Source organism: Lepidothrix coronata, unplaced genomic scaffold, assembly GCF_001604755.1.
Source record: "Lepidothrix coronata isolate B3197 unplaced genomic scaffold, Lepidothrix_coronata-1.0 Scaffold10, whole genome shotgun sequence".
Taxonomy (NCBI): domain Eukaryota; kingdom Metazoa; phylum Chordata; class Aves; order Passeriformes; family Pipridae; genus Lepidothrix; species Lepidothrix coronata.
Window position 1 is genome coordinate 7042493 of NW_016690190.1, and position 26284 is coordinate 7068776.

Sequence of the window (26284 nt, forward strand, 5' to 3'; positions counted from 1 at the left end):
AAACCTGTTCTGGATGAGGGTATGGGCTGTGTGTCCAAGGAAATGAGGGTAGTAAAAGGTAATATGCATTGCTGGTGTTAGGAAACAAGTGGCCTTTCTGTCTTTTTCTTCCAGCTCTGTTTAACGTTCCCTTCTGCTGCTGCAGTATGTACTGAAGGGTGCGGGGTTTCCTTGGTTGCAGAAACATGACTGTGTTCCTGGGTGAAAGATTTTGGCCTGTGTTTTGTCCAGACTTGTCCCAGATCACTGGGGCACTGTGACTTTGAAAGAATGGCTGTATTACTTAGTGCATTGTCACTGTCTTGGTGGTTTTTTTAATGTCAGCACTGAAGTGTTGAGTGTCCGTGTTAAATGTCACAGCTGTGTTTGCAGGAACACGATGCTGCCATAGATGTGACCAGGGAGAGAAATGAGTCAAAATGTGGGTGCCTGTTAAGAGGCTGTTCATTGATAAGGGTGATTAGCACTTAGTTTCTATTTAGGGCCAGTAGTACAGGGGTGGGGAGGCTGAGTCAAGCCCTTAGGGGAGATGAGGTTACACAGATTAAGATGAGAATGAAATGAAATACACTTGACGTTAAGTCGAGTGTAATCTAAAACTGGTTAGTAGTATTTGTGGTAGATAACTTGGTAGTGCACACAGAATAAAGGAAATTTAATCCAGATGTGTATCTAAAATCTAGGTTTCAGACAAAAATGAATGTAGGTGTTCAGAGTGACTACTTAAAAGTGACATAAAAGTAATTTCTGCAGCCTTTTTTGTGTGATGACCATATACAACAGCTGGACTTATAGCTATAAAATAGTCCTATGTGGATTACATGGGTCAAGTGCAGAGACTGAAAATACTGCTTTATTTTACTGTAAGATAATGGTTTTGTGATTTTTGTGTCGTTTGAAGCATTGAGTGTCTCTCAGAAGCACGTGTGTATGGTCTGCTGTATGTATTGCAACTCACTGCTTTTCTGTTGCACAGCAGTTGGAAGCAGTTAGAATTGAGTGGTTTTGAACAGAATTTGTGCAGCCCTGTTTATGTTAATTAAAGGAAAGCTATTAGATGGGTAAGGCAGCTCAAATGGAAGTACTAATTACATATTAACCCCCCCAACACCTAAGCAGGCAGAAATACTCAAACGTTGGTGGAGTGTTTCTGCAAACATTTTATAGGAAAGTTTTGCAAATACCTTTACGAAGGAGTGAGAAGGGGTGGTAGTGCTGATTTCTGCAGCGTGAAATAGTTGCAGGATTGAATGCTTTTGATATCTGTAGATTAAATTTGTGAGACTTAAGGATTTAGCATCTTCCTAGGAATTGTAAAGGCATGTGAGTGATTGACATTCATAGACACCGATAAGAACCTGATTTCTGAGATAATTTCAAACCTATTTTCAAACTTTCCCCCGGGGGGTTTGTGCACTTCTGAAAATTGGCATTTCATCTGGAAATGAAGTTTGTCCATGCCCCAGAATACTCTGTGAACCTCTTAGGAAAAGTTAATGATCTAAGTGAATATAGAATGGTTTAGATATTAGCATGGCTGAATTGTATCGAGAAAACACCTTACCTGTAAGCAAAGGAAGAAGAGTTACTGCCTGGAGGACAGCAGGACTGTAAGTAAACCCAGCATGGTTTTGCAGCCTCCTTTTAATTGAAAAGAAAATGCGAACTCAAGTGACTTAAATTTATTACTCAGATTTGACAAATAGGTCACTGGTTGTTGCTAAATAACTGTTAGAAACAATGACTCTAAAATTCTTGGCTTTAAGGATATCTTGAAATGGTTTTTTTAAATGCAAACTGCATATGGATCCAATTTACGTCAGTCAGTGGATCTGACTGGTGCAGCCAGTGTGTTGGTAATGCACTGGTGAGCTGAGAACACTGAATGGCACAAGGAGACTGTCTTCCCTGTGATATGTGCTGCTTATTCTGGTAATAGCTTGGAGTCCTGGCAACATCTGATAGCCAGTTGTTGGGAGGTAATGCAGTAGTATTGTCCAGGAATGCTTTTTCATGGTCTGCCTTCTGGCCAAAAGGTTGCTTTCTGTCTCTAGTGGGAGTTATGTTTTTGTTGATGTGAGATTACAGGAAACTTGCTCAATCATGAGTTTCTGCTTTTAATCAAAGAAACACCAACTCATTCACTTGATTATTTACAGTATGTACATACGTACATACTGTATGTTAGAGAGGTTTGATGCTCTACCCCCTGTATGGAGGGCTAATGCCATCTGTTACCAGTGGGCTGGATACATAGGAATGATGGAAGATTATTGTTGTGTACAACATGCTTTAAATGATCTGATTTTATCCTCAAACACCGAAATGTTCAAAACAGTACATGCCCTTTCCAGCTCAAGGCAATGACTAAATTTATTAAGAGTAAGGGAAGAGGAGACAGGAGGAGGAGTTAATCTACAGACTTGCAATTCTTAACTCCAAGAGCAATGGGATTGTAAGGAAGAATATATTGTAAAAAGACTGTAATAGAATGTGCTCAAGATAGCATATTTTAAAAATAATTGTGAGCTAAATGGCATTTAAGAAAGCTGATTCCTGGATGTACTCAAGTGTTTTTCAAGTTGCTGCTTCTCTGAATAAGAAAATTTAAGCAAAGCTTTCTGATGTACCTTTTCTTTTTCATTAGGATCGGAAGCTGTCCAAGTCAGAGCGACAACGATTTAAAGAGGAAGCTGGGATGCTGAAAGGGCTTCAGCACCCCAATATTGTCAGGTTCTATGATTCCTGGGAGTCTACAGTCAAAGGAAAAAAGTGTATTGTTCTTGTGACGGAACTAATGACGTCTGGAACACTGAAAACGTAAGTAAATTAAGACATGTCAAAGTATTTAAGCTTCATTAGCACAGAATCAGAGCCCTAGAAATAGATGATATTTCAGAATACGTAAGAATAGAGCCCTTTTGCTGAGGGCTAACGCCCTGTAGGAACATTCTTGTTAAAGAGGCTTGTCAGATTCTTCCTTGTGATGTCCTAGTAAGCACATACAGAAAACTTCTGGATTTTAAGACCTCAGGAAGACAATACTCTCTTTTCACTTCTCAGAATTTTTCTTTTTCCTCTCCAGCTGCCTTCCATTTAGCATGAGGTGGTTTGTAAAGTTCAAAGTACGAATTAATGCATCTCTTTTGGGAGGCTTTGGGTGTTAGAGCAGTACAAATAATATGTAAAAAGGAAAAAAAAATCACCACCTATTTACCTATTTGTTTAGCTGAAGCTTGGTGAAGCAGTACCTAACAAAAATCAAAGTATGCAGGTGCCTGCAGCTCCAACCTGTGAGGCAGCTGAGGGACCCTGGGTGTGTCTTTAAGGCAGAGTTAAAAGCAGAGTGCAGGAAATGGAGCTGCTGCGAGGGCCTCTAGTGGTGCGCGGGGCCCGCGGGGGCTCACAGAGAGCTCACACCGCCGGCACCCAGTCACCCTTCCTTGCTGGAAATAGAACTACCAGCCTTTGGGATAAACGGGCTGTGGGTCGCTGTCTTCTTTCAGTGCCCATTTAAGTCTTGGAGAGGCATTCAAATCCTAAATGTGTAAGCAGGCTGTGGGAGCTGGAAACAATTTGCCATCTATTTGGTTAAAATAGCCCATGAATGTCTTGTGTTTTTATGATGCTTATTGATAGCCACAAATGGACATTCTTAAAGAGGAAAAAAAATGGCTCTTTGGGAGTCTGGACTGCAATTACAGGGAAGTGTTTGTCTCTTAAAATAGTACTGGAGGACTAAGGATACCACAACATTCTTTATCCTTATGTTCAGTGAAGATATTTTGAAGGTTGTTTAGGGTATTTCAGATAAAATAATAGATCTGTTGCTTCATGTGCTGTTTTCAGAGCAGTAAAAAAGTAAGCAGCTCTGTAAAGATGCCTTTAAATAAAGATACTTAATTTTATGCTAAACATATAGTGTTAGATTTAATTTTTTTCCTGCCTTTCTTACTCCTTTATCCTTCTCACAGATTTTAATATTTGGATTGGCTTGTTATGTGGTGGCATAAGTGAGATGATAAAGTAGTAATAGGCAATTATGAAGTAGGGTGTTGGTAGGACGAAATACCTCAGATTTGCTGTCTCTAGGATTATTTTGTGCTTTGAAGTATGAAAGTATTTTTATTTTATCCAGAAAGAAGTAACAGGTTGTTTGTTTAATCAAAGATCTTTTAAGCTGTAGAGTTCTGGGTGGGTTTTTTTCCCCACTCTTGCATAGCTTGTGTTATAATTGTGATTTAGTTTATGCTTGCCCACTTCACTTGAGACTTGACAGGTAAACTATATATATGGGAAATTTCTGGTGTGCCAAATTTAATATCATTAAGTATTTCACATGTTTGTGTCACATTCCTAAATCTACACTGCACACTTGTGTTAGCTTATGATATTTGGCTGACCGAATATTACTTGCATATCTTGTTTTTTTTCAGTATTTTTACATTACCTGCATTTTATAAAAGTGTTACTTTCCTCATTTTGAGACTTGGGACATAGATATTGTTGTCACTTGATGTAAAAAAATGAAGTGTAGAGATATCTTAAAGTAAATTTTCTCTCGTGGTTTTTTGTATTTGTATACATTGATACATAAATACCCAGAAATAATGTTAAAATTTTGTGGACTGCTTCTTTTCAGATGCTGTCTGAGCAATTTTCTAATTTTGCACGAGGGAAAGTGCCCAAACTTCTGTATATGAATGGAAAAGTTTTACAACTGAATTTTGTAAAGAATAAGACTGCTTTCTGATATTGTATGCTGTCATGGAATTAAAATATTGGGAAAAATGGAGTTGTCAATTTGAAATTTTAATTATACTGTTAATGAAGACAACAGTGTTTAATCTGACTTAGGTCTCAGCCATTGGTTCTGTCTAAGGTCTGGATAAAAGTGTGTCTAGTGTTGTGTTCCTGATCCACTTTAAATGAATGTGTCAGCTCTCTGGTAGGGCACATACCTTCATAACTACCTCTGCTAATTCAGTAGGGGTTCCTGTAGCTCCTTGAGCTGAGATGCTGTAGGTAATTCTAATTGCAGAAGCTTAGACTAGAAACCTCCTGAGGTCTCTTCAAGACTGAGTTATCCAATGATACTAGGAAAATTGAAAACATACTGGCTAGTAGGGTTGTCTGTGTATCTTTATGTATTTATATGTGCTTCTGTTTTAAATTGATTTCTGCCTTAAGTGGCATGTGACTTAGTTCAGGACAGTGTTGTGGAAAACTGATGGCAGCACTGTGGGATGCTGGGTGATGGTTGGACCCAGGTCCTTTAGCAATGAAGAGCTGGCAGTAGGCAAGCATATTTGAAACCAAGAATGTAATTAGGGATTCCAGATGCTGAACTGAAGTGCCCCTACCATGTGATCTTTGGATCAGGCTCGAGAGAGATGAATGAGGGTTGTGTCAATAGCAAGAATTCAAGTGGTAGCTGATGTGATTCAGAACCTCCTTCAGTTTGTCTCCTTCCTTGGCTTGGCTTTTTCCCTACCTGTCTTTATATTCTAAGACTTGATTTCCTCTGGAACTGTGTCCCACTTGCTTTTACAGATCTATTTTCACAGCAGGATTATTGCTAGCAACTTGAGTTTCCAGATCTTCTTTTGAACTGGAGAAATGAAAGTAAAAGGGATTAATACACTGCATTTTTATGTTGGCAATGATTCAAGTGATTTCATCTAGACTTTATCTCCTGATTAAGTGGATATGCAGAGTAAACTGAACAGTACCACAGAATAATTGAACATGACTTGCTGTTAGTTGAAGACTGTAGTTGCTAGACTCCATGCTGGTCACAGAATTTACTACCAGTCTTGCAATACTGTGGAACTGGTCTTTATCTGAGACTTTGACTGAGTAACACGGGCTGAATAAGAATAAAGTCCTTGCTCTACAGAGCATGCTACTTCCTTTCCCCTGAATGTATTTCAACCTGTACTTCTTCAAAAGGAAGAAAACAGCTCTTCACTTCAAATTGTGTTACCCAAAGAGAAGTTGTGAGAAAACACTGCTGGAAAGCACTTGAATGCTGTCATAAGGTTATTCACCTTGTGGCATCTCTAATCTGTTGAAGTTAAGTAATAGAATAAGATCACAGTCTTAGGTTACAAGCATTGGAAAATATTTTTGGTATGAAATTTGACTCTTCTGAAATGGGATTTCAAAGTGTGGCAAGATAGAACTGTTAAGGTGTTGGGTCACATTCTAACTGTGAGGGAGTACTGACTTTAGGTATGAACTCTTCCACCTCAATTATTTGGCAGAGCCTTTTTAAAGATTTCTCTGCCCTGTCCGTGGCTGTCTGTAGTTTTGAAGTGGTGAGCAGTACCAGTCAGATTCAGGTGATCAAACCCTGTCATGCACCAGGGAAGCAATCTCCAAGAACTTCCCATTTGCTTGACAACTCCACAAGTAAATTTGAAGCAGATTTAAAGTGTAATATGGAAACTTTGACCGGAATGCTTGGACTGCTGCTGAGAAGGAAGGAATAATGACTTCAGAGCTCTTGCAGCTTGCCCCAACTCTGTACTTAGTTGTTGTTATTAGTGTTTTGCATCTAATGATCCACCTCCCCACCCAGTTCTAATAAATCAAGGTAAAGGTTGTAACTGTTTAGGCAATTAAATAGATAAAGTATTGCTGTAAGTCATGAACCTTGAATTCTCTGTCATGGAAGCAATGCCTTGAAACTTAGCAAGCCAACTGTCTAATTACCATAGGATGATTTTGTATGCAGATGAGTTATTAGCTATATATTAGGCTTTTCATATTTATCTTTAATCATTAGTCCCCTGTCTAGAAGAAAAGGAGGTGGGTTTTAGGAGGAGGAATCATCTTTAGCTCCTCTGAAGTCTTGAAACGCCCAGGTAGATTTTAAAATAGAAGGTGAAGTTTAAATTTGTGCATGTCTTTAATTACTGTTTCTTTGCTTCCAAACACCAAATGGTATAGTTTAATCTACTGCCTGTTAGCAGAATCTACTAAGTTGGTAACCTATTGTTACTTTTTTCCTTAGGTATTTGAAAAGATTTAAAGTGATGAAAATTAAAGTACTACGAAGCTGGTGCCGTCAGATACTGAAAGGCTTACAATTTCTACACACACGCACTCCTCCCATTATTCATAGAGACTTAAAATGTGACAACATCTTCATTACTGGCCCCACTGGATCAGTCAAGATTGGAGACCTTGGTCTGGCAACCCTGAAACGAGCTTCTTTTGCCAAAAGTGTGATAGGTAAGCCTCTCCTGTATTGGAGGCTGCAGAGCCTTTTAAGAGCTTTCTATAAAAACATGGTTGCAAAGGTACAGGGTCAAAGCCAAAAAATGTGTAGGCTTTGTTTCTTGGTTGCTGAGGTCATTCTGTGTCCCTGATGCGACGACATGTTGAAATTTTGGTTGTGCTTTTGATATTTGTATATTAACATTAAGTATTTTGGAATACAGAGTCCTTGTCCTGCCCAACAGTTTAGTGCAACATTGTTGATAAAACCACTCTTGACTACTTATAAATCTCGGCTTTGATATGATGATGCTTCAAGAAGTGTACAAATGCATTTTGGTGACCAAACAACATTTTGGTATTCAGTGTAGCATTAGTTTTTAGAGCCAAATTTTTTTTTTATTGTCACCAGGGGTTCATATTAAACCTCTTACAGATTGTGAGTGATCAGAAACAAGGGTCTTTCTTGTGAATTCTTAAAAGAATTGGTTTTATCAGCTTTGTTTTTATAGTTGGGTGAATAGACTGCAGGGAATGAAGTTGTTCTCACTCTCAATATTTAGAGCTTGCTAAAATGCAGCATTACTCAACAGTCCTATGCCAGATTCCTAGATGGGATCAATGGTCTATACCTGTAAATTGTCCTGCAAGCTGTCGCTGAAATATTTCCTGCTTCTTAACCAGGTCAAAATATTAACAGGAAAGCAAAGTATAGTTTAAAAAAAATAATAATTTCTGAAGCATGCTTGTCATATTCTCAAATTTATCACTGGAAAAATTACCATCTAGTTATCTAGTAATGGTTAGCCTTTAAATAAATGGCTGCAATTACTTTCTCTTTTTTTTGGTTTAGTGTGGTGAAAACAAACAACGTGGCTATAGAATGATCTGTAAATTGTCTTGAATCTGGTGTCTGCAGGAAATAATTCTGTGCTTAAATTTACAAAAAGCAAACTTACATCTCTGGCTTAAAGTAAATCTGATCAAACAATGCAGCCTCTTTGTTTACAGAGGGGTTGCTGTGATGCTTCACTGGGCAATAATTTTCTGCACACTATTTAAATGGGACTTGTTGAATCTCACGCTCTATGCCTGTAACTCAATCTCTCTGTATTTCTGAGTATTTTTGACTGTAGGATGTCCCTCACTAATGCCTGTATCTGCAGTAGGCCTATAAATATACTGCAGGTGGGAAGGTAAGTATATGAAGAAAAGGGCTCTGGTGAGTGGCCTTTGCAGAAAATTACCTTTTATCCTCTTTTCATGGAGATTTATATTTGTAACAATGGAGTTTTTCATTGCAAGGCCTTACCTGAACCATTCTACTTCAAAAAGTAGATGGAGAGCACCAGGTCAGAGACTAGCTGTGGGCTCTTACCAGTACTACTTCTTTTGCAGCAGAGGGCAGTCGGGTAATTTTTTGAAACAAGGTTTAATGCGCCTCCTTTCTTACAGGGAGAAAAGGTAAGTGTCTTAACTCTCCTTAGTATTTGGTTTGCAGCCTATGGCTAGTCTACAGCATTCCCTTTTCTTATCCCCAACCCTCCCATTTGATTTCAGGCTAATCCAGTCTGTTTTGATACTCGTATCAACTCACATACCTAAGCCAGGACTTGCGGCAGTCCTTTCACGCCATTCTTATTCCACAAAGGCCTTGCAATGGAAGACTCACAGAGTGTGTTGATGCAACAGAGTCACTAAGGGTTTCCTCCCTCTTCTTTTTGCCTCCACTTTCTCTTGTCTCACAGGTCTGCCCATCCGCTCCCTCCTGCGGTGAGTAACGCCAGCAGCCTCTGCTCGCTTTGAGACATTTAGAGTCTGAATCGTTCTTTTAATTTAAGGTACCCCAGAGTTCATGGCCCCCGAGATGTATGAGGAGAAATATGATGAATCCGTTGATGTATATGCTTTTGGGATGTGTATGCTAGAGATGGCCACGTCTGAGTATCCTTATTCCGAGTGCCAAAATGCTGCGCAGATCTACCGCCGAGTGACCAGTGTAAGTCCCTCCTCGCTACTGAGTCTAAAGCTACTACTGTCAGCAGCTAAGGAGCACAGCTGGGTAGCACCAGTACTGTGCAAGTGTGTATAGGGGAAAAAAAAAAGCTGACTAGAGGGTTTTTTTGGAGTGGGTGGGAAGTTACAGCATGGTTGAACTCACCAAACATCTGTCGGAAGGCTGTGTAAAATATGTGAGTGCAAATAAAATTTTGCATCTGTTCATACTCTTCTTTCAGTATAGTAGAAGGTATTACATAGGGTTTAAAAAAATACAAAAAACCAGCAACCCAAACCAAACAACAAAACACATTAGAATAATAAGAGATTATTTTCTAAGCCATTGGGGAGATGGTGGAACTATTTCAGTCTTGAAGATTAGCTAGTAACTGTTCTCTGTAATAAAGCTGGATCGCAGATTCAGAGCAGTTTGGCTTAGCTGCCTGCCAGGGCAGATCATAAATTGTTACCCAAAGTGATTTTTATTATTTGAATTCTGAGTGGCCCTCAGCAACTCAGTGTATTGGGGGTTCTTCTTAAAACAATGCAGTGGAAAAACTAGATAAATAGCAGAAGGTAAGTGCTGGTAAGTGTAGTGGTGGTGCTGGAGGCATTGTGGGTGAAACCAAATAAGGCTGAGAAGGCAAACAAGGAATTTGAGTTGGCCCCTCTGACTAAGCTAAGGGGAACCTACAGACCTTGAATATAGGAAGCAGAACTATAGTGCTAGAAATGTGCAGTATGGTTGTGGCTAGATTTACTCTGTGGTCTCCACAGCAGTGTTGTGAGGACTACTCCAGTGCAGTAAAACAAACATGTTGAACCTTCTGATCTGAGCATTCAAGTAGTGAGGTGGCTGCTTGGGGAAGGAGAAACTTGTTCTGGATTTCTGTGCGTGTGTGTGAAGGAAGGAAAAAAACCCCCAGACTTACCTTTTTCTCTGTTACACGAATGAATTCCTCTTAAGTCTTTTTGTGTGTATTAACTTGGAGAAGTTGCAGATTTAAAAAAGAACTTGTTTGGCTTTGGAAAAATAAAGTTCTTTCTTATTCCTGATGCCTCACACTATAAAAGGCAAATATAATTAGTGACTTAGAGCTGTGGAAAGAAGGGTCTTCACATCAGAAGTAATGAATTCTGCAGGTGAAATAGAAGACTGTCCCTTGTCTGAAGGGAAATACTGGAGGAGCACTAAAGGAGGAAGAAATAAGGCATAAATAGTAATTTTGGTTTTTTTTGAACAGATGCTACAGTAAGTTTTTATATACACTTATACACACACAGAGGGATTTGTTTTTGTTAGGATTTTTTGTTGGTGTGGTTTTGTTTGGGTTTTTTTGATGTTGGTGGATTTATCTGTAATTTTTTAAATAGACATGAAGAATTAGGCTGAAGTCTAGCTTTTACTCAGCTTACAGCATAATCTGATCTGAAGGTGGTTTGGATCAGTGAAAGCAAACTGGAGTATCTTACCAAAACAGTCTTAGTGGTACCTTTTACTTTGCTTATAGATGTACACTGGCCAGAGGCAAAGCAGTATAATTTGGATGGGCACTTTTTCTCATATTTGATGCCTGATGTAACTGTCCTGCCCATTCCTTAAAAAGTGCTAGGAACTAGGCTGTTGGTGAGAATCAGCTGTTGAGGTGATCTCAGCTTGGAAATTCCCAAGTCTTTTCCCTGGCCTTTGAAGTACTTAGGAATTGGAAAGCTTTGTAGAGGCTTGTAGCAGAAAAAGTTGTGTAGAGTCTTACCAGGGTTCAACTTACCGATTGTTTATTTTGCTTGATGCTCCTTTCTCCCCATTGTTTTCGGCTGACTGTTGAAATTCTAAGTGGATGAGAAACACTGGTAGTTTTTTGGCCTGTCCAACACCACCTTCTATTGTCCTCTGCTGCTGCTGGTTCACAGATTGAATTTAATTGTTGACTTTTTTCCTGCTGTTTCGTTTGCTGCTTGAGAGCTTCTAAGATTTACTTAGGGGGGAAGGACAGGAAGGTAGAGAAAATGAAATGTACATTTATGTGCTTCTAGGCAGAGGATGAAAGGCCCCGTGCTTTGATATATTTGGGTTTGTTTATTCCATTGTAGTTGCAAAGCAGTTTGTTTAAAACAAAACAAAATCAACCACAAACAAAACTTGAATAACTTTCAAGGAACGCTTTCAATGAAGGAAAAGACAGTATTATCTGGAATTCAAACACAAACCTGTCTTAACTATAATGGAGAATTCAGTGTTCTATAATGTGGAAAGCAGACCTGTGTCATGAATGTGAAATAAAATACTCCTGGCGTGCTTTTTACCGCTCTGTGAACCGAGGTGAAAAAGAGCCATATAGTTTTCTGCGCTTGTCCTTTGCTCCCTGTTAAAGAATATAAGATTTTCTTTCATTTCAAAGCAGACTTCAGAAGTTTAGACCATGTCTACAGTTGTGGGTGAAGGGTGAACCTGTTGAGAAATTTAGTACTTGAAAGTACAGTGTGTGAACTAACAACAACAAAGTAGAGCCAGAAAACACCTACGTAGGGGAATCCAGCACTGCTTACAAACACATTTCATTCTAATGTATGTTGGAAGGTGAATGTGGTTTCTGGAAGATGTTTAGCATCTCCATTTCAACCCCTTCATTTGCTACTTTCCTAGGCATGTTTAGGTATGTTTTGAGGTGGCAGCTATAGTCCTGCTGTGCCTTAAGTTATAAGGATTGTTTTATCTGGATGCATACACAGAGATCAGAGGGAAGAACAATAAGAATGGTCTACTGTTGAAAGTCATGAAAGATCACACCATATGGGAGCTTAAAAACCACTGAAACCCCAAAGGCAATCAGATTAAAATGTGCAACAGGCAATATATATTTAAATTAATTGATTTCTCTCACCCTCTTTGTAGTAACTGTTATGCTTAGTAAAAAACAGAGTTGCTCTATTAGCTTAAATCCTTGCTATTGCTTAGGACAGGATCCTGTAAAAGGTGTCTCAATGCCCAGGATGTCCTCTCAGAACTGGACTTGCTAATACCAGTTTATATTCTTATCTCACATTTTGGCTGTGCGTTGGTCTCCTTTTTTAGGGGGTGCCTTTAGCTGCATTGCATTTTAACCTTACACCTTTTGTGATAAGGATTCCTCTGGCTGATGCCCAGATACTGCAGCATTGGGTTGAGGTGTTTGCTAGGATTTCTCAGAGTACTGGGTTGTGTTTTACCTCTTTGGTTCAGGGTCTTCCCTCAGAGTTGGAAGCAGATTTTTGTTTAAATAATATGGTTTGATAAGCAAAGATCTAGAATTCTGATCTAAAGACAGAAGTTCCTTCCAGAGATGAGACATTTTTTGGCCCAGGCACTTATTGTTGCTTCACATCTTGGACGATAGCACTGCTGCATGAGTCTGCTGTTCGCAAGATGCTTGTCTGTACTGCCTACATTGTCTCACTGTGAAGTTTCTGTTTTCCTTTAAAGTAGTGCTAGGATAAAGTTCCTGAATTCTCTCTGGTCCAAGAAACAGAAGTGCAATTAAATTGGCATTCTTTCTCTCTTTATCTAGAAGAATTTTTCTTTTCAATAGAATAATGTGGGTAAGTACCTGGCTTAAAAAAAAACAACTGTCCAGAATTGGTAAGGCTCAAGGTGTTTTCCTGAACCTTGTTTTCCAGTTCTGGTAAGGAAGTCAGCAGTTTGACACAGAATATTGACCCCTGTACTTGCATCCTCTTGCATAGTCAGTCCAGACCCTTTCACTAGCAGTATCTTTAGAAAGGAAAGAGATCTGCATGTCTTGTCTCTCAAACATAAAGGAGAGACACCTCTTTTTTTTCATTAAATCATAATGTTGCAGTTTTGTCTCAAACCCCTCTGTTTTCTTCATTGAGGCAATCCTCTGATGTTCTTTGGAAATGGTTCCAAATAAATTAGTAGTGTGTACTTAAAGAATTTGCAACTCTTGGGATTTTTACGTTACTGGGGGGTGGGGAAGTCTCTGAGGTTTAAGCGGTATGTCTCTTTAGCTGGGACTGAATGCATCCAGCAGGCACTTACTGCTGCCTATTTGGCCTCAGAAAAAAAATAATCTGAGCCTGCAATAAATTGACAAGAAGCTGCTCTATTTTTAAGGTAGTCTTGCCTGCTCCTGTGATTTATTTTTGCTCCTCTGCCCTCTTGTGCAGGCACACCTGTCTGTGTGATACGCTACCAGATTTGGGAATGAATCCCCTCTTTTTCTTTTTTAACGATTCTGCCCCATGTCAAAGCAATACAGACATTTCCAACACAAAATGTAATCAAGATATGTAATTCTGTTATGTAGTTGCTTGCAAAAAAAAAGTACTGTAAGATCTTGGTAAAATTTGGGAATATTTCCCTGTCTTACTTTGTTCCTCTCTAGAGACTGGACTGGTATTTTTTTTTCTACCTGCTCCATGCATATTTCAATTAAACAATTTGTCACAGGAGATATTTAAAGTGGGCTACATGTGCATTTAAATGGAAACAGAGATATTTATAGAACAGACATCCTAAGTATGATTTCTTAATTTAGTCTGTTTGGAAAGCAATGCAGTGAAGGCATAACTAACTGCAGTAACTTCAGCTGCTTTGCCTCAGCCTCTGGTGTGACTGCTGAAATCCAAGCTGTTGCCTCAAAAGCTAGTTTGTTTTTTTTCCTTGTTTGTGTTGCAGTTACCAGTCACAGATGTAGCATAGATCTCTTTTTACTTTTACACTGTATTTCCTTTAAACTTGCTTTTTGCTGCACAGATTTTTAAAAGCATGTAGAGGTACTGACTGCTCAATCTTTAATACTTGGATGTCCCAAGGCTTAAATTTTCTAGGTGCTCGACTAGTCCCAGGACTAGTGAAAAGATGGTTAATGGGTGTATAAGTGTCTTTAGTGGGTTTATTATGCAGATTTCTCTCCTTCTTCCATATCTACCACTAACATAAAAATCCAAACACTCATTGCAAAAAACTTAGTAAGACAGTGCTCAGTTTCAAATGTACTCATCAGTTGAGTGTGAGCAGAAAACCCCCTTTCTCTTTCTCCCCCTCCCATTGTATAAACTTACCTCTGAAGTTCTCCTGGCAGACTTGTGCTCTATACTGGGTTTTTCTCCACGCTTACTTTGACCAAGTGAACTTTTGCACTTGTCCTTTATTTCACCAGAAGTCCAATCTCTTCTCTCTAAACCAATGTCTGCCAACTGAGGTGGCTGTAAGATGAGAATGGGGGGGGGAAACGCATTTTGCATTTTGACTTTAAATGAAGAAAAAAAAAAAAGGTGGTGCTGTACTGAAATGTTCCACAGAGTGGGCATAACAGTTTTCTTCTCTGTTCTCCAGAACTTGAAAAAGAGCCTAAGGGAACAAGGTACATAATGAATAACTTGGCCAGGCAGTGTCTAACTGGTTTAAAAATCCTTAATTTCCCTAACTGGTGGGAACTGGAACTCACTGGTTAGAGTGAAGGTCATTCTCTTTGCTGCAAACCAGGCAGTTACAAAGTGCTGTTGTTTGGTCAGTTGAGATAAAATTAATCTCTTCTTTAGTGTCTTAAAAGTTAGGCATCACAACTGTCTAGACTAGTCAACAGCTTCATTTTCACTAGAGATGCAATAGGCAAAGTATTCCATGTTATTTTCTTTTTCTTCTTTAGGGGTCCTAGGCAGATAAGTGCTAAACCTTTAGATATATGATTCATTTTACTTGCAGTTCTTAATGAATGATGATCAAGTGTCCTCTTTTGTTTCCTGAAAGCAATATGCAACTTTTTTAGGCATGAATAAAACCCTCTTTCTTCACATTGAATAACTTGACCTGGTTTAGGTTGATACAGAGGCATCCTTCATATCAAGCTTCTAGTGCAAAAAGCACTGGAGGAAAAAAAAAAAAGGAAAAGTAGGGGAGGAAGCCCTCTAACAGAGCAGTTAGTCCTTTGTTAAAGCAGCTACTGAAAGGCCACAAACCTCTAACCAGGGAACACTTTATTTTAAGAAAGGGCAAACTCTTGTATTCATTGAAAGAAGAAACTTCAGGTACTTAAATATCAAATACAAGAAAAAAAAAAAGGCACATCAGATGCAATTCCTTTGAATCATACTGAACAGACTAAAGAAAACTTCTACCACTTGCCTCTTGTAGCTGTTCAACTCAGTTGCAAGCATTTTGCTGGAACAGCTTTAAGAGAGAAGAATCTTCCTGCATGGAGATTGTCACTGACCTGCTGTCAATTGAGAAATATATAACTTTAAAAATGGAAGATGGGAATTCAAGGTTTTGAAGCATTAATATCTTAGGCAGCTTTGTGTGTCACTTTAGAAGTCCTCTTTAAGAAATTACAATGATCTAAGAAAGGAAAAGCAGCAATCAGCATGAACACTGAGGTATAACAGGCTGCATGTCAGGTGACAACCACGAGTAAGGGCCTGGAGCATCTCTTGTGAGGAAAGGCTGAGGGAGTTGGGCCTGTTTGGCCTCAAAGAGGTGACTGAGAGGAGACCTCATCAATGTCTATAAGTACCTGAAGGGAGGGTGTCAGGAGGATGGAGCCTGACTCTGCTGGGTGGTGCTGAGCAGTAGGACAAGAGGCAATGGGCAGAAACTGATGCACGGAAAGTTCCACCTGAATATGAGGAAGAACTTCTTTACTATGAGGGGGTGACCAGGCACTGGAACAGATTGCCTAGAGAGGTCATGGAGTCTCCCTCACAGGAGATATTCCAGAACTGTCTGGATGCAATTCTGTGCAATGTGCTCTAGGACGACCCTGCTTGAGCAGGGAGGTTGGACCAGATGACCCACTGTGGACTCTTCCAACCTGACCCACTCTGTAATTCTGTATGGCTTGCACAGCTAAGGCAGATGACATCTGAAGTTGGAAGGAAAAAGGCTTATTCAACTGGATTCTTTTCTAAAAGTAGCTCACTTTTACGACTTGATCTTAGAGGCATCTGTACTATTCAGCATCAACAGCTTCTAGATTACAGCTAAAAATGTTTTGTCAGTATTGGTGTAAAACAAACTTGGTTTGAAGTAAAAGGAGCTTTTTCTTTCTTAAATTCACCACTGAGCCTGGAACGTGTCCCTTGGCAGTTTTGAATCAGATATGATTTTAAAATGATCGTGAGCATTGGTTGAGTTGCATAAAATCAAGATCTAGTGTATTTTTAGGTTCTGAAATTTGGTTGTATTGCAGAGTTTTGCAATGCAACCTAAATAAATTCACAGAATACAAACTAAACAATGTGTTTAAAAATTTGAAAAGTTGTATTGCTATAGTTGCACAGGGGTAGGAATGGGATAAGTCTAGGAAAATTTTAGTCTTGAGGAAACTCACAGAGGTGTTGAGTAGTAATAAATTATTTTGAGGTTATGTGATTCATAGGCCAGAACTCCACCAAAATTTTACATAAGCCCTTTATAGTTACCTCCAGGCTCCTCGGAGCTGTTGCTAGAGCAGGCAGTGACATGGGGCTGTGTGTGCCTGCTTGAGTGCTTTGATTTGTTCCTGTATTAGAGAGTGAAGGGCACCAGAGTTGAGTATGATTTTGTAGATACAGTTCATTTCAAAAACTAGAGAGACACAACAGGCTAAAATGTTTATGCTGAAGAGAAAAAAGGCTGTTGCTTCTCTGTCCAGTGTAAGTAGCTTTCTAACACTATGAGCTTGTGACTCTGTTTTAAGGGAAATGCTTTTCAGAGATGTATTTCTACATACCACCCATTACCACCATCATAAAGTTCTCTACATAGCAGGGATACTTTTTAGACAACCTTCTGAAACTGTTGGATCTTTTGATACACAAGTGTAAGTTCTTCACTTCTAATAGAATAAGTCCGAAAATAAAAGGCACGATGACTTTTGGTGCATTTTTGGAATTGTGCACTATTTTTGGTGTGCTGGAACATTATCCCAGGCTTTTTAAGTAGGTATCCTTTTTAAAGGCTAGTTCTGGTATTAAATGTGTTTTATGGCCCATGTTGCATCATTTTTTAAATTCAGTTTGAATCCACTGGAACTAATCTGTGGCTTTTGAATTACTCTTACTGTACATGAGCTTAAAATTGAGTGCTACATGATGATTTTCTACCAGAATGGAAGCAGACTAAAGCAGAGAATGCAACTAATAAAATTTTTCAAAAATGTATTTTCCATACTGCAAATAGAAGGCAGACACTTGTATTGTGCCACTGTGGCATTTCTAAATTTATAGAATTGAAATGTATGTCTAGGCATGTCTGTATTTTTTTTGAAAGCCATTTTCAAGCTGAAGTCCCAATAAAGCAAAGGATCATTGAGCCAGCTTAGGATCTTCACCACTCCAGATTCATGTTCACATGGTAAAGGCAGCATCCCTGCTTATAAGGGTGAGGTTAAAGAACTGTGCACAGTAGATGCAAATTATCTTTATGCTTTTGTGCAGGAATTAGAACTGTTAGTACCTGGTCCACTTGTCCAGATTCTAGTGTTTTCAGAAGAACTTCTGTCCTTGTACTATGTGTTTCTAAACAGGGCCCTTTTCACTGTTCCATGCACCAGTATCCTAATTGTTTGCCAGCTATACACTAGGGAACTGTGCCCTGCCTTTTAGTCACAAAATTTCCTGTTCCAGAACTTTATTAATTTCTTCTGTTCATTAGAATTGCTGCATTTACAGTAGGTGTTGTGATTAATTTTTTTTTTTTTTTTTTTTTAACTAAAGCCATGTGCTTAGCTCCAGATTCTCAGGACTTCTGAAATAAGCTGATACTCTTATTTACCTGGCAGTGCTGAAGTACAGTGGGCTTTCATGTCCAAAGTAGAATCTTAAAATGCCTTGTGTACTGGGCTAGATAATTTATCAGTGACCTCACTCTAAGCCATGGTGTATATTTGGCAGTAGTGCATGGGATTTCAGTATTATCACAAATACAGTGGGTTTTGACCCTTTTTACCACCTTTTAGTTGAGAATACTGGCTGGAAAGGATTGCAACCAGTGATTTCTAGGAACAGTTATGACAAGTTCCTGTTCAAACTTAACTGTGGGAACAAAGCAAGAGAACTGTAGCCTACTGTCCTGGTCTTGTAAGGCTTTTAATGCAGTGAATTCTCTGGCTTTAAGAGTTAAAAATACAGTGTTGAGACACTGTCAGAGAAGTTGGTTAAGCATGAAGTGTCAGTATCCTGTGGCTCCTGGGCTTGGAGGCAGTTGTAGGACACAGATGTGGAGGTGACAGTGAGCAGTGATTGCTAGTCAAATCAGGAGTCTGCTTTATTCTTTTTACCACAGCTTATCTCCTGCCAATGATCAGCTGCTTCTTTTAACTTTAGGAAGCAGCAATTAGTATGAGTGTTATCATTCAAAATACAGATATACCTTGTGTGTATAGCAACTTTAATCATGTCTGGGAGGTTTTTGGTGTGTTTGGCCTCTTGTTTTTTATTAATGCCTCGAAAGTTTTTTGAGGGTAGGTGGCAAATTGGGGAGGAAGAGTTTCTGAATTGTGATCTGTCAGGTTGCAGCAAGCAGGCCTGTATAAATTCAGTGCTGTTATTGTCTTAACAGCATGTTTGTGAAATCTGAGCATACATCCTTATCTGTTGCAAGTCGTGAATTCATTTGGTTTGGAGAAATTTAAGAATCGTGGGACTTGGGTTGTTTACACATCTTCATCACAGAGGGTGAAGACCAATTGGTTAAGCTATTTCAGTGACTTAGATCTCAAGTAGCTGAGATAGGAGTTTTGATTTGGATGATGATGGGTCAGTCGAGTTCAAAAGGTATTGGGTTCAAAATGTACAGTGGTTGTTTTTGATCAGCAGAGAAGACAACGAGGCCTGTCCCAGTCTGCACAGCGCCTCATGAGCTAACTCTGGCTCACTGGGAGCTTTCATCTGCTTCCACTGCTTGTATTGCAGTAATGCTGTTTACTCTGTTAGGATACTGATCTGGTGCAGAGCTTATTCTGCAGGATTTACCAATTTAATTCTTGGTGGAATTATCAATTGTCCGGAATTAATTGCTATGAAAATACTGAAATTGGTGAAGGTAAATTTTCACTTCTGTTAAAACATGTTGCATTTCATTTTTTTTTTTCCCATGTGGTCTCAACTATTCTAACTTACTTTTTTAACTAGAAAAAGAAAATCATCATCTGTAGGCAACCCATATCTTTTGAACTGAGTAAATTTGAAGCTGAAATTTTTCTTTTCATAGTATGTGTTCAGTTGAATTGGGATGAGAATTATCAATTATAGGTATATCCTGTGTGAAACAAGGAAAGAACTAAATCTGAAAGATTGTTCCTAGAACAGGCAGGAAGGTTAAGATGAAGCATGTGAAATGGAAAAGGTGGTGACATGGTTAAGCACATAGGTTTTGAGGGTAGGGTAAGTAACTAATAGCAGGTAGTGACATTTAGGAGATCATGGGGTAAACCTATTTAAATGCTATAAATACCATTGCCTGAGGGCATCTTTGAGACTAGGGGGAAAGAGGTAGGATCATTGGCTTTTTTTCCACTGGAATCATATGCTCTCTCTAAATTCCTGAAATTAATGGTTTGTGGCAGCCTGGGACTGGCTCAAACTAGAATGGAAGCAACTTAGCAAAAAGAAAATATGGAGACTTTAATTACTTTGTTTGGGGGATTTGACTTTGCTACTGATTTTATTAGCTTCTGGACTGCAAAGTTAGAACATTTTGTCTGAGAAGATTAATCAGTTACAGTAGACTTCCTTTCAAGCTCTACAGTTAGAGCACCTTTGAAAAGAGCCAAGCAAGAGTTGTGGTTAGACTGGGACAGGTAGACTCTGTGCTTGTTAAAAGCTGAAATGTTTAATGTTCTTTGCAGGTCATGCAGTATACCCCAGAAAAACCTTAATTAGGTGTGCAAAATGTTAGATTTTTATTCCAGCGAAGTAGATTTGCTTTGACTGCAGAGTGTCTGTTTGGCTTGAGTGGAACTGCAGCAACAAAAAAAAAAAATTATAAGCAATGGCAAGCAAAATTCCAACATACTTTAAGTGCTGTTAAAATGGAGTTGATAATCAACAGTGGATTTTTTTTTTTGGGGGGTGTGATGGTGCTGGTTGTAGAATGTCTAGCTAAGCAGTTGGAAGGCCAGTCAGCATAGCCGGTTCTTTAATGATCCCTTTTCGTTTGACTCCTGTAAGATTTCACAACAGCTGGTGAAGAGGAATTCTAAAATGCCCAGTGTTGCTTTTGCAACACTGATGTTGTATAGTATAACAACAACACTGATACAATTGTAGTGTACTTGAACCAAGGATGTTATTTTGGGGTAAAAAAGGAACTTAATAATTCTAAATTGAATTTTATTACAGTTTATCATTATGAGGTGGTCAGAGTTCGTTTGCTAGCTTCATACTTTAAGATGATGTACCTGATCTTTCTTGGCATTGCTCCTGATATCTTTACAAAAAAACCCCAAACCCAAACAAACCCCTGAAGCCATAGACAGCTCATTTTATTAATAAACAAGTTTCATAATGGTTGTTTGAAAGTAGGTATTAGAAAAAAAATCAGACTTCTGGCTTAGGTTCGAAATCTAGCAACTAGAACATATAACTCTGGATTATTTGTGCACATGTGGTATAAAACAAGCAACAATGCAGTTTTCTAACTTTGTCCAGCAATTTGAAAATTACCTTCAAATCCCTATTCCCTTACATTAAGCACCTGTTAAGCAGATGATGTTACCAACAGTAGCAAAATGCCATTGTCAGGAAGGAGGGAGGTGAAATATATTGTCTTAATGATGCTTTGTGTTTAGTTAGGATTGTAGTCAGCTGTATGTATACTTCTGTAGCTCCACGGAAAGAAGAGAAACAGCTGCCTTCATTCCCCTGCACAAAATTAGTGTGAGCAGCCTTGGATCTGAACCCACTGACTGAGCTGTTTCCCCTCTTTAAAGTGGTACTTCTGCAGCAGCAGGATCCTGGTGATCCTACCTGCTGCCTTAAGCTAGTGCAGAAAAAATGGGTGGAGAATAGGTAGAGCAGCCAAGCAGGAGGGCGGGGACATGCAGGAAGTAAAGGATCCTTCCACTGTCACTTCTTCCTCCTCCTTGCAGCCAGCTGGGCAGGCAGAAAAGGACACGCTTACCTCGTGCTTCTATTGATTCTTTCTATTCAGCATTAGAGTGGCAAAAGCAGATATTGAGCTCAGATCTCTGCAGCCTCATGTACTGGACTTGGAAAATAACAAGAGGTGTCAAACAGGAAACAATGCTCCCTTCTAGCTTTGATGTCTGCTTTCCGTCCGCTGTGCGTTAAGTCCACAGCTTAGTGGATTCCCATCGGAAATTAGCACCCATCTAGCTCTGTGGTGTGTGTGCCTCTCCTTTCCTGATGGATTTTACAAAAAGAGAGATCTGTCCCATATTTGTAATTGTTAATTCCCACTGTTGCTGCTCTCACAAGGACTGTGCTAAAGAGGTAAGTAAGAATTTCAGCTCTGTCAAGTGCATGTAGCCACAGGAAAGTATTTTGGAGGTGAATTCTTGACAAATCTGCTGAACTGCCTTACGTTTGCATAGCTTGGGTCTTCAGCTTTTGAACTTGACTGTACTTTTCCCCCTGTAATTCTTTAAATGTAAATTAAAATCCTGACCAGCAAGGCTGGAACAATAATTGCTTCTGCTATTTTCCACCTGGGTTTTTTTTCCAAATCTAACTATTTTTTCTTTAGGATGTCTGAGGGTATGTAGCACTTCTTCTGTCTTCATTTTGGTTTGTTGTAGAGGTTATGCAGCACCGATTGTACCTTCTGTAGTGAAGTAAATGATGTGTTCAGTATCTCTTGCGTTAGAACAAGATGCTACCACTGACCCAGTAATGTGGTGATCCAACTAATGAAAAGTACTCTGTTTCTAGGCAAAAATTTTGAAGAAGAGTTCTGGATAGCTTATACTTGAGTGTTTTAAAGTTTCTTGGAAATTTAGTTTATTTGAGAAAACCTAACTTGCCTTTAATTGATCAAATAACCATATAAATGTTGAATTTTGGAACACACTTCATTCCCCTGGTTAAAGTCTGATAAAAACACAAACTTTACCACACCTGAGTGAAATATTAAATCTCTTCTTATGCTTAACATGAGGACTGTAAGATGAGTTTTTGGTTTTGCAGTGGCACTTTGTGTTGCCTACATATATGTCCTTATTTTAGAAGTGCTCTCAAAATGGAAGTGTTCAGTGGGTTTTAAGTTCTGCCCTTGTCAGCTATTGCTCTGTAACTTTCTTTCTGTAAGCCTGAGAGGTAGTGCAGCAGTGTACCAAACTGGGAACTCCAGCTCACTGGAAACCGCTGCAGGCTTTTTTGTTGAATTTGTTGCAACCAAAAGTCTGATAAACGCTGTAATTTGGTTCATTATGCAACTGTATAAATGCATTTGCCAGTGAAAGAGAGGAAATGACACGAGTGTGGGAACTGGAGATGGAGAAAAGGAGGCTCTTGCTTTCAGCAGCGCTGCCAGTTTGTGCTAATTTAGGTGGTGGCTTGAGAAAATGTTGGTGATTTTCATGTGTGCCTGTTACACCTCTGCATGCTTTTTTTTTTCTCTGTAAGAGCTCTTCCTTCTGTTTCTTTAGCAAACTCAGAAATAATGCCAGTGAGATTTGGGTGTTCAGCCCTAATTAAAGTGCCACTGGGGAATAGGACTGGTAGATTAAAAGATTTGAGTTGCCCTGTGATTCTTCTAAGGAGTTTGGGGCTAGGAGAGGCATATAGGAATGTGACCATCTTAAGCATGGTAAAAACCAGGAAACACTGAATGGCTTGGTATTTACTTGAGTGCCTTTGGGTTCAGAAGCTAATGATTGTGTTCTTGGCTGCCCAGCTCCTGCACTCTTAGGGACACATCAGGGTTTTGTGAATTGCAGGGCCTGGCCTCCCTTGGGTTTCTGTGTGATGGCTGGTTAAGGTGCATAGGCAGCTCTGGATAGAAAAGAGTTCACTGATGTAATTATTTATTTATTTTTTTCCAGTCATTCATAGTACCTTCTCTCTTGTTGTATAAAATAGTTTGTTACTTCCACTAGTGCTTGAAGGAGGAAAAGAAAAAGTTTTAAGAACCTGGTGAACTCCAGCGTAGGGGATGCTTGGCCAGCACTGTGAACTGGGCTTAGGCAGCCCTTCTCGTGGACTGTGGAGCAAACTGAGAAATAGGGAGCTGCTTGAACACAGAATCCCTCTGATGGCTTTAGGCCCTAGTGTGAGGTTCTCCCAGATTTTCTAAGGTGCAGTTAGGAACATGGAAGCCATGCTGGCGGAGGTTGGCAGGAGCTTCGCTTTTTAACTGAACTCTCCTGATTTGGAATTCACAAAATGGAGTATTGTAAAATGGTCCTCACGGAAGGGCCTGAAGATTTTGGACAGGTATTTAATTTCTTTGAGGGTGGAGAAAAAACAAGATAGCAGATTGAATCACAGATTTTAAAACCTATCCTTAGCTTTAACTTTTCGGGCTCCATGCAAGAACAGAGCACGTGGTAAAATAGTTAACAAGAAAAATCATGTTCTGGCTTCGTCTTGTTGATGTTTCGTTGTGCCAGTTGTCTTCCTCATATTACCTCTTAGTTTTTCTGAAATGAGATTGTCACAGATCTGACATCATCTTTCTGCTGCTGCAGCCTAAATGAAGGTCTTTGCTGGCTGCTGCTACGTCAGGGACTTGAGCTGTTTAGGAGACTTACATGTGCTAAATTTGGGCAAATTTAGATAGGAATGTGTGCAATAAGCAGTTGAGTAATTATTGCACAGGCTATATGTGTACATGCATATAGGAGAGCATTTAATTACATGTGGAAACATATCTACTACATATATAAACCTGAATTCCTGGGACCAGTTTAAGCTTGGTCATAATGAAAGGTGGACATCTCTGACAAGTCAGCTACATGAGCAGAGTTTTATAAATCCTTTAGAGTGGAGAGCTCTGTCATGTCCTGCTAGGAAGGGGGAGGTGTATGATATACCCTGGTTACAGTATTAAACTTAGCCATCCAAACTTGGGTCTGTCTTATCACCCGAGGCATCGATTTTCTTAAGTCTTGATGTTCAGTGAAGCTTTTAAAAGCATTAAGCTAATGTTCACTGACAGCCTGTGTTTCAGTGCTTATTCTAGTCACAGTGTAGCCTGCAGTGCCGTGGATTTCAATTCCTAGAATTTCACAAGAGCAAATTTTAGACCAAAGAAATCGATAAACCAGAATGCTGTTGTAACAGGAAGTTTTTTATCAAATAAATGTTTTCCTGTAGTGTGGGTGTTTTTTGTTGGCTTTTTTCTTTGAAAAATTCCAGATACGACACCTTTGCAAAACATGGTGGCAGATATTGCCCACTGAAAGACTGGACTTTTTTGCTTCTCCCAGACTTTGGTTTACATCTGTTGAAGTTGATGTTGACAATGCCCTCTCCTGGAAGAGTGTGGTAGAGAATATTTTATGTGGTGAACATGTGAAGTCAAGGTACTGCCATGACTGGCTAAGGGAAGAAGTATCTAAATGCAGATGTTAAACTATTACCATATTAAGTCTCCATGTTTGGTTAAATTAAGGTCTGTAGTTGCAAAGGCTCAAGTTCAGAGACTCAAACACTTCTGTTTCAAGATTTGTTTCTCACTGACAGTAGAAGAATGGAGAAGAGTCATGTCTTGATGTCCTCGTTTGGTGGGCAGCAGTGTTGTGTAGGTTATTGGGAGAAGTACTTTCTGTTTAGGACTCAAATCATGATGCTTGTACTGCTACTTCATTTATTTCTGTTCTTCAGACTCTATGGTTTTCATTTTCTGTTTAGTTGTGATGTACCAGTGGCACAAGGTCAAATGTATCAAGTGTGTAATTTCAGGATTGTTAGGCTTGAAAACACCAGCTCTTCATATACCAGAATTTGAACAGGATGTCTTCATCCTCTTTCATTCTCCTGTCTTAAATACAGAGTTTGAAGCTAAAGGCTGCATCGAGTAAAATTAAGTGCCAGATTTTGCTGTTGTGGACAGTTAGCCCCAAAATACAGTTTCTGGCCATGAATGAGTGATGAAGCTTGGCTCTCTGCCGGTAATGTTTTTCAGAATTCCCAGATGGTCATATCTCATGGCCTGTTTGTTTTACTCGTTTGGATAGTTGATCTTATTTGGGTTTTGGTTTGCTCTCCCCCAGTGGTTTTAGCACATATTGGAGAAAGGATTGCTGTGTGTTGTGGAAGGGCTTTTGTAAAGGCCTGTATAGCTGAGCTCATTTTCCTGAGCTCACAAAAGCAGTGATGCAGGACTGTGGTTTGGGTATAGTAGGTCTTCAGGGGAGAGCTAAAATACAGGAAAGACTTTTTTTTTTTTTTTTTTTGACATTGGGCAAGTTATTTAATGATCCAGTTGGATCATTCTGGACTAGGGTTTTTCCTGTAAAATCAATCTATGCCAAAATTACTTCTAATGGCATGTTGGAAACATTCTGGGAAGCAGCAGAATGCTTGGAAGACTGTTAAATTAATCATGTAGGTTCCTGCATTAGGATTACATAGGAAGCATTTCCTTCCATTCTCAGTCCAGTGTGTGTACTTACCTCTAGCCAGCATAACTTCTATGGAAACTAAACAGTTCTCCTGTCGTGAGAACTCAAATGTCAGTGCCTTCTGTTATGGAAGCGTAGCTGAGAGATGGGAAGATGGTGTGTGTGGGATGTTTGCAAAAGTCACTGACAAACAAATGAACAGTAATACTGGCGTCAGATTTCTTTCTAATTTGCACTTATTATTTAGGCCAGTTATCTATAGAATAAATATATAGGTATATATTATAAATAGTTGGTCTATAAACACAATCGAAACTTAAGTCAAGTGAGCCTTCCAGTTTCTCAGTTCTCACTTTTATGTTTCAGGGTGTCAAGCCAGCCAGCTTCGATAAAGTAGCAATCCCTGAAGTGAAGGAGATTATTGAGGGATGCATTCGGCAAAACAAAGGTGAAAGGTAAGTACTTCCTTTTCAGATAGAGATCCTAGTTGCTGTCCAAGTCTTTTGTCTGTGATGGTATAAGATCCAATTAGTTCCTGGGGTTTTCTGTGTTTGATG

At 39.3% G+C, this 26284-nt stretch overlaps 1 protein-coding gene and 1 long non-coding RNA gene across 3 annotated transcripts in view; one reads left to right on the forward strand and one right to left on the reverse strand.

Moving 5' to 3' along the window:
* WNK1 (WNK lysine deficient protein kinase 1) overlaps positions 1 to 26284 on the forward strand; it is a 99483-nt gene that overhangs the window by 29923 nt on the left and 43276 nt on the right. Inside the window, 4 exon segments of the mRNA XM_017804630.1 lie at positions 2648 to 2820; positions 7019 to 7239; positions 9066 to 9223; positions 26094 to 26182. Coding sequence (XP_017660119.1) covers positions 2648 to 2820; positions 7019 to 7239; positions 9066 to 9223; positions 26094 to 26182 — 641 coding nt within the window.
* Positions 2105 to 14626, reverse strand: LOC108492378. Of its 2 annotated transcripts, none has more exons than XR_001873087.1 (5): positions 14284 to 14626; positions 10992 to 11198; positions 10155 to 10402; positions 8826 to 9298; positions 2105 to 5611 (listed from the first exon to the last, which is right to left on the reverse strand). It is a non-coding gene; the product is annotated as an uncharacterized LOC108492378 (long non-coding RNA). The 2 variants fall into 2 exon arrangements; XR_001873086.1 differs by having other exon boundaries at positions 2105 to 6067.